Source organism: Trichoderma breve, chromosome 4, assembly GCF_028502605.1.
Source record: "Trichoderma breve strain T069 chromosome 4, whole genome shotgun sequence".
Taxonomy (NCBI): Eukaryota; Fungi; Ascomycota; class Sordariomycetes; order Hypocreales; family Hypocreaceae; genus Trichoderma; species Trichoderma breve.
The window spans coordinates 3,277,462-3,291,520 of NC_079235.1; the positions used below are offsets into that span (position 1 = coordinate 3,277,462).

A 14,059-nucleotide genomic window follows, 5' to 3' on the forward strand; every position below is an offset into this window, starting at 1 on the left:
TTGGGCTATGATACTACGAACTGTACGAACAATATATTTGTCGAATTCCCATTACTGTAGCATGGCGAGTTAGTTCGAGTTTGGCGTAAATGACAGGTAATTAGCAACAATTGCTAATACTCAGATGCTCATACATGGCGAAATGAATGGATTCACATGCTACCAGATCATCCGCATCTGTTGTGCATTTGCATTCACCCCCGCCGGCCGAGACGGACGAGCGACCCCGTGACGCGGAGGCCCCTAAAATGAGTGGCTGCACAGAAGCTGCCAATGCATCTCGCGGGTTTCTCGAAAGGGCTCTTCATCTCCGGAATTGGACCATGGATCCTTGCTAGAGGAGATCAGATGTTGGCCTGACAAGTAGATCGGGTAGCGGAGGTTAGCGCGGTACCTGGCGCGCCATACAACCGCCTGCGCTGGCACTGGTAGCGGGTAGCAGCCGCCATCATCAGCTGGCCTCGGTTGACCTGCTCAGCTTGCTCCCGGCTTGTGGAACCTCTCCCTTCTGGAGGTGCCGAGGCTAAAAGCTGGGCCAATTCCACTGGCTGAGAAAAAGCTGGTCTGCCCACCGACCAGCCGCAAGTGGTTGCAGGTCATTTTGGTCGCGACTTTCTGCCAGCATCAACACGACAGCTGAACCATCCCCGTAACATCATCACCAGTTTCCTACCTAGTATTATAGCATAGCTGACGGCTTGCCTCCTCTCGTTTCGTATCTTTATTCTTCTCCATCCCCTTTCTTCATTGAGTAGGGCCCAAATCTTCTTTTCGGCGTGCATGGCATAGGGATAGCCATCGCCTTTTCCGCTTGACTCCTCTCTTTTGTTTACCAATTGGCCGACCAGCCCTGAGTGTCGCCATCGCCAACTCCGCCAACTCCGCCCCTTGTTCCTCCTTCTCCAGCTTGTCGCGTTGATCAACTACTCGCCATGGCGTACGGGGGCTCTTATACCGCCAATTTCAACCCGGCAATGTCGAGCAACGAGTCCTTTGGAAGCGGCCTTCTCGCCTCATCCATTTCCTCCCTGTCGTCCTCCGGATCCAAACGCATCTCGCCCGTCTCCAAGACATATCGCCAAGCTTCGACCTTGTTCTTGACGCGTCGGCTCCCCGAAGCTCTCAGCACGCTACGACCAATCATCACTCCCCCCAACTCGGCCGACGATGGCGAGCCAGCTCCGGTGACCAAGTCCTCGCGAGGGACCAGGGTTAAAGTTTGGAGTCTATACCTGACCCTTCTGAATTCCATTGTTGAGCTGGAGCCTGAAGAAGGCAAAGATGCTTTTGGTAATCAGGAGTGGAGAGCGCTGTGCACCAAGGTGCGAGACGGATCCATCTGGGAGGAAATAGTCAAGAATGGATACCACGGCATAGAAGGGGATGTTGATGCCGATGTGGTGATTAACTTGTAAGTTGGAACTGGTCCGTTCGGTGCTGCACCCTCTCGATACAGTCGCTAACCTCAATGTTGATGATAGGGCGACATTGTTGCTTGCGCACGCTCGTGACCAGGCTCTGAATCAAAAGATGCTGGAAAACTACCTGGCCTCGTCAAACATTCCCAATCTTGATTTGAATGATTTTACGGCGCCGTCACGTCGCTACCAGTCACCCGCCAGAAGGAACGGCGCGAATACCCCTGGAGACCTCAACTCCCGAGTCAAGCTTCTGGAGCTCTATACGCTCCACGTCCTTCCTCAAAACAACGAGTGGGATTATGCTCGCGAATTTATCAACGTTAGCGCTGTGCTCGACGAGGAGCGCAGGGAGGCTTTCCTGCAAGCCTTGCAGAGCTTGCAGGAGGAGCAAGAAGAACAGGAACGACAGGAACGGGAAGAGCTCAAACGACAGGAAGAGCAGTTGCAGAAGGATATTGCCGAGGCAAAGCGGCTAAAGGCCGAGAATGAAGAGAAGGAACGGAAACGGCTCGAAGAAGAACGGCAAAGCCGAGAGACCAGCGAGGGCGACTATGGCATCGAACAGACTCCCAGCTTTAGCGGAGTAGGGAGAGCCGAGCCACCTGGATCACCCCGAAACACCGTCGCGCGCCCAACTGGGAAATCAAAATCCAAGGCCGCGACTACGTCTGGGTCCATGACCATTACAGCCCGGGCCACCTTGATCCTGTCCCGATTTCGACAGGTGTTTGAGAGTCTCGCCAGCTCCGTGAAAGGCAACCCGGCCGTAATCATGAGGCTAATGGTCTTCACCATGGGGCTGCTTATCATGCTGGGCCACAAAGCCACGAGACAGCGCATTGAGCAAATGCTGGGAGCTTCTTGGGCAAAGGTTGCGGCAACTGTGGGAATGGGAACCAAGGTCAGCTATATTTAAAAGGACATGGATTCCCGGAATTGTACACCATATATATTTATAATTTTTCTTTGTATCACTTTTCTTTTCTCTCTGCATTGAGATGGAGTTTATTGTTGGATAGCTAGCTGGTATTGTCTGTACTGCGGTGCCACGTCCTCGCGGACACGATAATTTTATGATGAATATGCCTCTTCTTAGCTCTAAATTAAACAGTCTTGAATAGTGTCTAGAACTAGGTCGTATAGGCGAATCTCATCGCCAATTGTACTCATAATTAATTGTCAGAACAAAAAAAGATTAAAACACAAATCGACTGCCAAAAGATGTCCGGTATATACGCCGTCATACTCCAATCCCCATATGCACACATGATTTCAAAGATGTATTGAAAAGGGTTCTCGTGTGACTCTCCACTGCTGTACCGCCCAAACCCGGGCCACAGCTGTGTTAGTAATTTGCTTGCCGATTCGTTTTCTTTTGGTAAAATAACTGTATTCCACAGGTTAGCATACGCGCGCGTCTTCACGTTTATCCCAAGTGCGAGACAACTCGCACGTGAGAGGGCGAAAGGGAAACATACGTCTGTCCTTGAACTACCCAGGTTTATAATCTTGGGACATCCGTCGCGATCCTTCTCTAGGCGAGTGCACTCGTAGCAGTAAAAGGCATCCGAGATGCCCTCACCGCCGCAGACGACGCACTTGTTCTGGTAGTTGCCGAAGCTGCACTCGTCGCAGATGCGGACGAGGGTCGTGGGGCGGACGTAGGAGTCGCAGACGGGGCATTTGCCGTCGCACTTGTCGCAGAGGCGGCCGATGGCGATGCCGGATTGCTTGCGGCACATGACAAGATCGCTGCAAGGTAAAAATGATGGTCAGCTAATGTTTGGCAGAATGGCAAGCAGCCGAGAGGATGGAAACTTACGGATGATGGCGAGACATTGTGGGCAAGGAGGAGCTCGCGACGCTCTGGCTGTTGTTACGTTGAAAAATACAAAAAGGACAATGGACGCTGAAAGAGGACGAAAGGCAACTTTGAATGCGTGACAGGTCCAAGATTCCAAAGGGCTAGAAATGCAGGGTGTGGATTTCTCATCAGCCTTGCAGTGACGTTGAAGAGGAAACGCAGAGGCGAAAACGGTTGCTTAGCCAATCACGCGCTACGAAAGCTTGATGGTGGGGGCCGAATCTGTCGAGGAACCTTCACCGAGACAGCTCTTCTTACTCAGCCTTGAACAACCTCCAGCCAATTATTTCGCACCAGCTCCCAGCTCCAGCCTTAGCTTTGGGATCTATCATGTTTGTTCATGGCTACGCAGCTTTGATGAGGTAACTTTGCATCGGGCACGACAATGGCTACGATGGGGGAGTCGGAGACGTAAGTGTGGGTTGATCTTCACTGTCACTGGTTTGGAATCTGACAGGCAGCCGTTTTTCAAAGGGTGGCATCGAAGCCAGCGGATGAGGACCGTCCAGCGCCGGAAAAGGCGCCAGACGCATCTCTTAAGAGAAAAGCAGAAGACGAAGGCCCCGAGGACGATTCTCCCAAGCGTGCAAAGCACGACGATGACGAGGACGATGACGCTACATCAACTTCAAGGCGGCAACCTTCGCCTAGTCACGATCACGATCACAACCACGACCACGGCCACGACCACGGCCGCGAGGACGGCCGCGAGGACGATGACAAGGAGGTCACTTCAGCTGCGTCCCAAGACCGACGCAGACAAGCTATGCAGGAAGAGAAGAAGCGCGGAAAGCGACTGTTTGGCGGTTTAATGAGTACCTTGAGCCAAACTTCTAACACATCTCAGCAGCAGAAGCGGCGACAAGAAATTGAGCGCCGGCAGCAAGACCGTATTCAGAAGCAAAAGGCCGAGGATGACCAGAAGAGAGCTGAGAAGCTGGAGAAGCTGCACTTAGTACGCATGGCGGAGCAAATTGTGTTTGACGAAGAAGTGGTACGGACAAGATATATGCTATGTTCTGTGGGGGGTATACGGCGTGCTAATTTGGGAATGGAAACTAGATGAAGAAGAAGCACGAAAAACGGCTGGCCATGGCAAAATTCTTGCGGACAAGGGCGGAGCCATCAATTGTATGCATCACCATCGGTCTAACAGTCATCTATTGGAGATGTACGCTAACGTTGCGCAGTTCTACCTACCATGGAAAACCACGCCTGAGCAGAAAGACACCATCGACGACCAGATCCAGAGGGCGAAAGCCACAGTGGAAAAGGAGGTGGAGCAATTCAAGGCTCGAAAACAGCGGCACATTGAGCGGTATGGTCCCCCAACGAGGCAAATCAGCGTGACCCCTGATGAACCTGCTGCCATGAGAGCACCGGAGCGCGAGAGCCCTGTCCGGAGTCCTCATCACAGCGCCGATAAAACACACCTACAGGAACGAAGAGTGTCCCAAGACCTGCACAGGGCGCATCACGATGAATCTGGTGATGACCTCGAGGAGGCTGAGGAGGACATGGTGATTTACTGACCGGCGCGAACCATATGATTCCCCCCATTTCTTTTTGTTTTTACACTACTGGAGGCTAAGTGATACCTTGATATTTTTTACGGTGTGATTATTCTTAATTCCAGGTCTATCCAGTTACAATATGGTACGGAGTCGTCGGTTGCTATAGGGAGGCTGCAAAATCTGTATTGTAGGTAGAGGTTTCAGACAGGCATAGCATAACGTCATGTGAAAATTGACGCCTGAGATGAAAAGTAGCTTTTGTCAAGATAGATTAGCAGCAATGAATTGCGTCGAAATGCACATACTACAAAAGCATGGATATTGATTGACGAAGTAGATTGATTGATGCAATTGAAGCTCCAATTGGACAGCACTTGGAGGTGCATCATTGTGCCGTAGCTCCGGCAGTTCTCATTGTTCGGCACTCAGCCGTCTCGCTTAACGTACCTACATGTACTAAACACCTACCTATGGCATCTCAATGACCTGCTTCTTCAAGTAGTTGCTCTTATCGGTACCTTTTCCTAGTATGTGCCATTGTCGCTGGTACAGTATAAATTCTTTTTAGCTTAGATCATTCTTAACCCTCCTACTTGCGGATATATCGTTTTGTGTATAGAGCCTTCGGTTACTCCTTGTGGATGCTGCCGTGTCAGAATATCGCACGGGCAGGCGTCTCAAATAGGCTTAGATGTCCGTAATGGTTTTCGGATCTCCATCTAGTAGGTAAATGCCATCAGGTACGGTAAGCAAATGAGACGGTGCGGGTAAGCAATTACTCCTTTGAGGCATGGTAAGCGTACATGCAACATGCAGGTTTACACAACTTCACAACACTCAACAAATTCAAGATGTACAGAATAACGCAAATTGATTGCGTCAGGTATGTTACTTTGGTGTTTGTCCCCCCTGTTTTGATTACCTGTGTTACAACATGAAGTAATTAATTCATCCCTTTCAGAGGGGCCCGCAGGTGATCGGCCATGACCGCTGACCGAGGCTTCTGGTGGGGGAACGTTTGCTGCTTGTTTTGGCGTTGCACAGAATGTTCCAAGTGAAGCATATATATTGCGCTTGGCCCTGCCGTTTATTACGTATAGATAGAATCAATGCTTTCTGTTGTCTGAACAAGTAGTTTTATCAACTTCCATTGTGTGTTGAATCCAAGTATTAGGTAGCCGCTAAGCGTGTAAGTCGAGAGGCGTTGTAGCACCGGAGCCCCTCATTGCTTTCAGGAACGCCGAGGTACGTTTTGTCTGTTCCGCAATACGACATCAATTCATCTCTATACAGCCTTTTTCTTTTTCTTCAACTCTACACAACTCTAATTTTAATTCTCCTTTTTATAACTTTATTTTTACTTTTTACAACTCTAATTCTAACAATGCGGCCCCGCAAGTATAGCAAGATGGATACCAGCAAGCTGAAGCCCAATGACCCTCGTGTCAAGTGGGAGACCAAGCAGGTCCGCGGCAAGACATACTCCTACATCCTCGGTGAGCCCGAAGGCGCCAAGGTCGATACCATTTTCCTCGTTCACGGCTGGCCCGATCTCGCCTTCGGATGGCGCCATCAGATCCCCTACTTGATGTCCCTGGGCTACCAGGTCGTTGCGCCCAACATGATTGGCTACGCCGGCACCGACGCTCCCCAGGACCCCAAAGCGTACAGCTTCAAGAGCGTCTCTGACGATGTCGCTGAGCTGGCTCGCCAATTCGTCGGCGAGGATGGCCAGATCGTGCTGGGAGGTCACGACTGGGGCGGTGCGCTGGTCTGGCGAACGGCCTACTACTACCCCAAGCTGATCAAGGCCGTCTTCTCAATCTGCACTCCTCTGCTGCCCCTGAGCAAAGAGTACATTCCCCTCGAGGCCATCATCGCCGCCGGACATCTGCAGAACTTCAAGTACCAGCTACAGCTGGGGGGCCCTGATGTAGAGGCCCACGTCACCGGCAAGGACAAGCTACGGCAGTTCTTCAAGGCCGTGTTCCTCGGCAAGACCCCCAACGGAGAATACGGCATGACCATGGAGCACGGCGTCATCTTCGAGTTACTGGACAAGGTCCAGCAACCCCGTCTGCTGGATGCTGACGAGCTGGAATTCTACGTCGAGCAGTACTCGCTGCAAAAGGCCCCCGAGCTGCGTGGCCCGCTCAACTGGTATCGAACCCGCGAGATCAACGCCAACGAGGAGATTGCGCTGGGTGAGGAGGCGCGGCCCAACACGTTCGAGCAGCCCGCGCTCTACATTGGGGCGACTCACGATGATGCTCTGCCGCCGGCCATGTCTCAGGGCATGGACGCAGCTTTTGCTGACCTGACCCGGGCGGAGGTTGATGCTACACACTGGGCGTTGACGCAGGCTGGTCCTGATGTCAACGAGCACATTGGAAAATGGCTGACCAAGGTGAACAGCGCTCCCAAGCTGTAAGGTCGGACCCTATTGAACGAGATGAGAAAAAAAAAATGTAGAGCATCTATTATTATGATTTGGCTGAGCTGTCATTACGTTTTTCCCTACCGGCTATGTAGGACACAGCTATTGAATGTTGGATACATCAGAAGGTAGTTATGTGTATTGATTTATCTACGAAAGTATCAGTAGATACCCTCTTGAAGCGAAGTTTCTATTGAAGTTATAAGTCCAGCCTTGCCGCACATGTTCTTTCGAGCTACCACGTAGCCATCTCAAACACATTTCTTCTGCAGTGTCGCCATTGGAGGGACCTAAAGAGCGAATGTATGGACGATGCCGACACACATACGAGTACAGAAACAGGACTGTCGCTTGGGGCGATACGAGCGCGCGCATAAGCGTTTGAGTGAGATTTGCTCACCGCTCTTCGGAATGTTCCCGTTTGGATGTGACGTGCTGGATGTTGGTTCCTGCGTCAAGGAGACGGCTTAATACCTTGCCATCTTTGATAGGCGATGCTTTATTTCAATGTGTTCTTGTAGGCATCAACTGTTGGGGCTTTTGAGCTGGACTTTTTGTTTGGTTTTCCACACATAGGACAGGCTATTGAATGGTAATGTGAGCCTGGATACACGTAGATGGTATGAATGCAGAAGCAGTATTGGGTTACTTACAGTCGGTTTGGTAGGCGCACTTTGGGCAATAAGAGTGACCTTGTGTAATTTTGGTTTTGCATTTGGTACATGAACTATAACCCGTTGTCAGTCGAGGCGAATACTAGATGGATCCAAGATTTTGGGCATACCTTGAGTATTGTGCGTATGGATTCTTCGCCGCCTTTGATAGCAGCTTACTCTAGAGATTTGTTAGCAATCTTTGTATATCAAGAATGCAATTAAAACAAGGCCATCGTTACCTTGGACACTCCGGTATTACCTAGAGTGGCTGATTTGGAGCCGCTCGCCTTTGTGCTGGCAGGCGAGCCATAGTACATTTCACTCTTTTTCTTCACCTCTGGGGTCGCGAGCTTGGTGCTCTTTTGGAGCTTCAAACACTTGCCGCAGACCATGGTGTTGTTGGTATCCAGGTGATCTGCTTGAGCTCCAGTTCGTCAAAGAGAATGTATAACTGATGTGAAGATGACTTTTGTTCAGCGCTTCTACTCGTACTCTTCTTCCAACCCTCGGGATGTAATGCACTGAACGGTGGGGCAGCCTTGTGGGTTCAGTTCAACTTTGATGTCTGATGATGTCGGGCTTTGATTGTTTGATGCCGGTGGCAAGGCTGAGACCAAACGGCAGCTTTCCTGTACTCGGTACTCCGTACAATTCGCCGCTGCGGCACTGTTTGAATTCCAAGGGTGACGAAACCAACCGTTGCAAAGTATCCTCAATTTAGCTCTGGCATTCAGCAAGGTACCTCGCCAGTGCAAATGCGGTGGAGAGAGACCTGTCGCAAAGGGGACCGCGCTCAGGGGAACCCGAGTTGGAACGTGGGCCCGCTAATGTTCTCTCAGACGCCTGTAGCCTCGCAAAACAGGTGCTGCAGCAGCAATTAACACTGGACGGCCCCCTTTCAGCATCAGACGTCTCGTATCAGAAATCCCAGGGAGGGGGAGCGAGGAGACAGAGGCTGTTAGATTAGACGTTGATCCGTGCTCAATTGCTATTATTACATGTACTCTGTCAGCTCCCGGGCAAAAGAACTGCTGAGTTGAGCTCTGGGATCCTCTTTGGCCTCAACTGCGCCTCTAACTTGCTGCCGCTGCGAGGCCAATCACTGGCAGTGCTGACGTACCGCCCTGAGCCTCGAACAAGCGTGCCGCTACAGCGTGTTGAAATAGCGGGTTGCGCGCCGAAACGAGGCTGTGCAGGGGAACCTTCAACGGAACACATCAGCGGTCTTACGGAGCCAGAGCAGACCCTACCCTATCGATATCGCGGGACCAGGTGTCAACCCGATTTCGAGCTTGCTTTTGCGAGCCTTGAATACGAAGTAGAGCCACCACGTCCGCCACTTTTCAGAAACCAACAACAACAATAACCACCACGAATCAACAAAACCCGCCGTCGATCCCGCATGCGTTGCCTTTCCGACATCTCGATCGCCTAACCATCACTTGTCCTCCGGCATGGCTGGACGACACCCCATAGGAGGCCATGGCGGGCCCTCGAATAACGACGACCTGCTGCTCGACCTGGACAACGAGCAGCCCGTATACAACGCGGGGCAGCGGTCGGCCCTGAACGATGACGATCTGGCACGGGCGTACGAGCACGATCAGGATCCGTCGAGCCGACCGTCGGTGTCCTATGATGATTTTGTCGGCGCCGAGCCCTCATATCCTCCCCCGGGTCGCTCTGGCGGAGCGCAGATGGCGCAGCCCTCAGAGCGGTCGGGGCCCTATCACAACCATCAATTCAGTCAGTCCTCGGACCTCGACAACTACCCGCGCTATGCCGACGACTTCGACGAGGACGAGATGTATTACCAGCATGGCGGCGCTCCTGGTGCGGGGCCTTCGTCAGCTGCTAGAGACAATGCGAGAACCCGGAATAGCGTGCTGACTCTGGGAGGAGGCTTCTTTGGCAAGCTGAAGCATAGGCTGGGCATGGGCCAGGGCTATTCAGAGATGGACTTGCCGTTGACCGAGCCGGGACTCGATCGAGGCGGGTCGCAGCAACAGCAGCAGCCCAAGGCCAAGAAGTCGGGCAACTTCAAGTTCGGCTTTGGCAGGGGTAAGCCAGATCCCGCGAGTCTGGGACCAAGAATCATCCACCTCAACAACCCCCCCGCCAATGCCGCCAACAAGTACGCCGGTAACCACATCTCGACGGCCAAGTACAACGTTGTCACCTTTCTCCCAAAGTTCCTCTTCGAGCAGTTCTCCAAGGTTGCCAACATCTTCTTCCTGTTTACGGCCGCCCTGCAGCAGATTCCTGGATTGTCACCCACCAACAGGTATACGACGATTGGACCCCTGGCTGTTGTGCTTTTGGTTTCCGCTGGTAAGGAATTGGTGGAGGATTACCGGAGAAGAGTTGCGGACAATGCTCTCAACACTTCCACGGCGCGAGTTTTACGGGGCTCCAGTTTTACGGACACGAAATGGAATGCTGTAGCGGTGGGTGATGTGGTCAGGGTTGAATCTGAGGAGCCGTTTCCAGCCGATCTGGTTCTTTTGGCAAGTTCCGAGCCCGAGGGTCTCTGTTATATCGAAACAGCAAACTTGGATGGCGAGACCAACTTGAAGATTAAGCAAGCCCTTCCGGAGACGTCTACCCTGGTTTCCCCTAGCGAAGTGAGCCGACTGGGTGGTCGCATCAAGTCGGAACAGCCCAACAGCAGCCTGTACACGTACGAAGCAACATTGATCATGCAAGCTGGTGGAGGAGAAAAGGAGCTGGCCCTGAATCCCGAGCAGCTGCTTCTTCGAGGTGCCACCCTGAGAAACACCCCCTGGATCCACGGCATCGTCGTTTTCACGGGCCACGAGACCAAGCTGATGCGAAACGCCACCGCGACACCAATCAAGCGAACCAAGGTCGAAAGGCAGCTCAACTGGCTCGTGCTCATGTTGGTCGGCATGCTGCTGGTGCTTAGCGTCATCAGTACCGTTGGAGACTTGGTGATGCGCGGCGCTACTGGCGACTCGCTTTCGTATCTCTATCTGGACAAAATCGACAGTGCTGGAACCGCAGCCTCGACGTTTTTCAAAGACATGGTTACGTACTGGGTGCTTTTCTCTGCCCTCGTGCCAATCTCTCTCTTTGTCACGGTGGAGTTGGTCAAGTATTGGCATGGAATCCTTATCAACGACGATCTTGACATGTACTACGACAAGACTGATACTCCAGCTACCTGCCGAACATCAAGTTTGGTCGAAGAACTCGGCATGGTCGAGTACGTATTCTCGGACAAGACTGGTACGCTTACCTGCAACATGATGGAATTCAAGCAATGCTCCATTGGCGGCATTATGTATGCCGAAGAGGTTCCCGAGGACCGCCGAGCGACGGGCGTGGACGACGAAGAGGCAGCTATTTACGACTTCAAGGCGCTCCAGGCCAACTTGACCCAAGGACATCAGACTGCCGGGATGATTGACCATTTCCTCGCGCTTCTTGCTACCTGCCACACGGTTATCCCTGAGATGGACGAAAAAGGCCAAATTAAATATCAAGCTGCCTCCCCTGACGAAGGTGCCCTTGTGGCTGGAGCCGTCACCATGGGCTACAGGTTCACTGCGCGAAAGCCGAAATCCGTCATCATCGAAGCCAATGGCCGGGAAATGGAGTACGAACTGTTGGCCGTCTGCGAATTCAACTCGACCCGTAAGCGCATGTCTGCCATCTTCCGCTGCCCTGACGGAAAGATTCGTGTTTACTGCAAGGGTGCCGATACCGTCATTCTGGAACGCCTCAACGACCAAAACCCCCACGTCGAAATCACTCTGCGTCACCTCGAGGAATACGCATCGGAGGGTCTGCGGACGCTCTGCTTGGCTATGCGTGAAGTGCCAGAACAAGAGTACCACGAGTGGCGCCAGATCTTTGATACTGCGGCAACAACTGTGGGCGGCAACCGAGCGGATGAGCTGGACAAGGCTGCTGAGATTATCGAACATGACTTTTACCTTCTTGGTGCCACTGCTATCGAGGATCGCCTCCAAGATGGCGTACCGGAGACAATTCACACCCTGCAACAGGCTAACATCAAAGTCTGGGTTCTGACCGGAGATCGACAGGAGACGGCCATCAACATTGGTATGAGTTGCAAACTTCTCAGCGAGGATATGATGCTTCTGATCGTCAACGAGGAATCGGCAGCCGCAACTCGCGACAACATCCAGAAGAAGATTGATGCCATCAGGACGCAAGGCGACGGTACTATCGAAATGGAATCTCTGGCGCTTGTCATTGACGGAAAGTCTCTCACGTATGCCCTCGAGAAGGATCTGGAAAAGCTATTCCTCGACCTCGCCATTATGTGCAAGGCCGTCATCTGCTGTCGTGTGTCACCCCTGCAAAAGGCTCTGGTCGTCAAGCTGGTCAAGAAGTACCAGAAGCAGTCGATTCTTCTTGCTATCGGTGACGGAGCAAACGACGTTTCCATGATCCAGGCGGCGCACATTGGCGTTGGTATCAGCGGTGTTGAAGGTCTGCAGGCTGCTCGAAGTGCCGACGTGGCCATTGCCCAGTTTAGGTATCTACGGAAGCTTCTGCTTGTCCACGGCGCATGGAGCTACCAGCGAGTGAGCAAGACGATTCTGTTTTCCTTTTACAAGAACATTGCTCTGTACTTGACGCAGTTTTGGTACACGTTCCAGAATGTCTTTTCCGGCCAGGTCATTTACGAATCTTGGACCTTGTCCTTCTACAACGTCTTCTATACGGTTCTTCCGCCGCTGGCCATTGGTATTCTGGACCAGTTCATCTCTGCGCGGTTGCTCGATCGCTACCCTCAGCTCTACATGATGGGCCAGCAAAATTCCGCGTTCAAGCTGAAGGTGTTTGCGCAGTGGATTGCCAACGCCATCTATCACTCCATCGTCCTCTACATCTTTGCTGAGCTCATCTGGTACAGCGATGTCATTGACGGCCAAGGCCAGACTGACGGACATTGGGTCTGGGGAACTGCTCTGTACGGAGCTGTGCTCCTCACTGTCTTAGGTAAGGCAGCGCTGGTAACCAACAACTGGACCAAGTACCATGTGATGGCCATCCCCGGCAGCATGGTCATTTGGTGGGTGTTTATCGCCGTTTACGGTACCGTCGCACCCAAGATCAACATTTCAACCGAGTACCATGGCGTCATTCCCAAACTGTACAGCAGCCCCGTCTTCTGGCTTCAAACCTTTGTCCTTGCGTTGTTGTGTTTGTCACGAGACATTGCCTGGAAATACGCCAAGCGAATGTACCGGCCACAGACATACCACCACATTCAGGAGATTCAAAAGTACAATATTCAGGATTACCGGCCTAGGTATGTAGCACAGCCGCCCCCGTGTCCCTTTAATCTAGCAATCTTGAAACTTGACGTGATAGAAATGCGCCGCTGACTTTGTATTAAACAGGATGGAGCAATTCCAGAAAGCTATCCGTAAGGTTCGGCAGGTGCAGCGTATGCGTAAGCAGCGTGGCTATGCCTTTTCGCAGGCCGACGAGAGCCAGACGCGCGTGCTTCAGGCATACGACACGACAAAGCACCGAGGCCGGTACGGAGAAATGGCCAGCTCAAGACCAATAGACGGGATGTAAAAAACAAGTTTCTGTTTCAGGATGGTTGTAATGATTCTTTTTCCTTTATCTTTACGTCATGTCATAAAGGAGTGAGTGAGTGCTATTTTTAGGAGGGAAAAGGGTAGTGGCGCAAAGATGGCGGCCACGTCGATGCGTCTTTATTTTTTTGGTGATGACTTACAGCCTAATGAGGCTATGATGCCCTTGCTTTTTTCTTTTTTTTCTGAGACTAGCTATTATGCCATATATGATGTCTTCGTCCAGGTCTTTCTGGTTGGCTGTGCTTTGTTTATCTTGAGCTGTTACATTACGTATCTTGGCATGGCATGGCATGGGACTGCAAGGAAAAGGGGGAGGGAGAGCGCGCGGAATAAAAACGGGTGCTTGCCTGCGTTGTATGGAGTTGGAATTATGCTACTGGGGTGTTGTTTGTGTTTTGAGTTTAAAATATTTTTACAAGAAAAGAAGAGAAGTGAGGGAAGTGGAGTGGCTAGTGTAGGGAAAATGAAACTAGGAAATGATGGCATTTGTTTGAAGCTGAAATGTGACTTGTGAAATGATGTCGGGGGTATAGAGTTTGTGTATCGAGGGTTTGTATGGAA

At 51.8% G+C, this 14,059-nt stretch overlaps 6 protein-coding genes across 6 annotated transcripts; 4 read left to right on the plus strand and 2 right to left on the minus strand.

Moving 5' to 3' along the window:
- Nucleotides 1-932: 932 nt before the first annotated feature.
- T069G_07234 (uncharacterized protein) lies at nucleotides 933-2,337 on the plus strand (the record flags this gene model as incomplete). The annotated part of the gene is made up of 2 exons (XM_056174444.1): nucleotides 933-1,411; nucleotides 1,482-2,337. 2 exons carry the CDS (start codon nucleotides 933-935, stop codon nucleotides 2,335-2,337), a joined length of 1,335 nt encoding a protein of 444 aa, XP_056028023.1.
- Nucleotides 2,338-2,766: 429 nt separating this feature from the next.
- On the minus strand, nucleotides 2,767-3,260 carry T069G_07235 (PHF5-like protein domain-containing protein; the record flags this gene model as incomplete). Its single annotated transcript, XM_056174445.1, has 3 exons — nucleotides 2,767-2,808; nucleotides 2,900-3,173; nucleotides 3,244-3,260. The coding sequence occupies 3 exons, from the start codon at nucleotides 3,258-3,260 to the stop codon at nucleotides 2,767-2,769; spliced, it is 333 nt and encodes a 110-aa protein (XP_056028024.1).
- A 410-nt stretch (nucleotides 3,261-3,670) lies between these two features.
- Nucleotides 3,671-4,817, plus strand: T069G_07236 (pinin/SDK/memA/ protein conserved region domain-containing protein; the record flags this gene model as incomplete). The annotated part of the gene is made up of 4 exons (XM_056174446.1): nucleotides 3,671-3,696; nucleotides 3,760-4,279; nucleotides 4,348-4,416; nucleotides 4,476-4,817. 4 exons carry the CDS (start codon nucleotides 3,671-3,673, stop codon nucleotides 4,815-4,817), a joined length of 957 nt encoding a protein of 318 aa, XP_056028025.1.
- Nucleotides 4,818-6,183: 1,366 nt separating this feature from the next.
- T069G_07237 (alpha/beta hydrolase fold domain-containing protein) lies at nucleotides 6,184-7,230 on the plus strand (the record flags this gene model as incomplete). The annotated part of the gene is made up of 1 exon (XM_056174447.1): nucleotides 6,184-7,230. The coding sequence occupies one exon, from the start codon at nucleotides 6,184-6,186 to the stop codon at nucleotides 7,228-7,230; it is 1,047 nt and encodes a 348-aa protein (XP_056028026.1).
- Nucleotides 7,231-7,992: 762 nt separating this feature from the next.
- T069G_07238 (uncharacterized protein) lies at nucleotides 7,993-8,284 on the minus strand (the record flags this gene model as incomplete). Its single annotated transcript, XM_056174448.1, has 2 exons — nucleotides 7,993-8,070; nucleotides 8,132-8,284. 2 exons carry the CDS (start codon nucleotides 8,282-8,284, stop codon nucleotides 7,993-7,995), a joined length of 231 nt encoding a protein of 76 aa, XP_056028027.1.
- A 1,062-nt stretch (nucleotides 8,285-9,346) lies between these two features.
- On the plus strand, nucleotides 9,347-13,475 carry T069G_07239 (cation transport ATPase (P-type) domain-containing protein; the record flags this gene model as incomplete). Its single annotated transcript, XM_056174449.1, has 2 exons — nucleotides 9,347-13,200; nucleotides 13,292-13,475. 2 exons carry the CDS (start codon nucleotides 9,347-9,349, stop codon nucleotides 13,473-13,475), a joined length of 4,038 nt encoding a protein of 1,345 aa, XP_056028028.1.
- Between the last annotated feature and the right edge of the window lie 584 nt (nucleotides 13,476-14,059).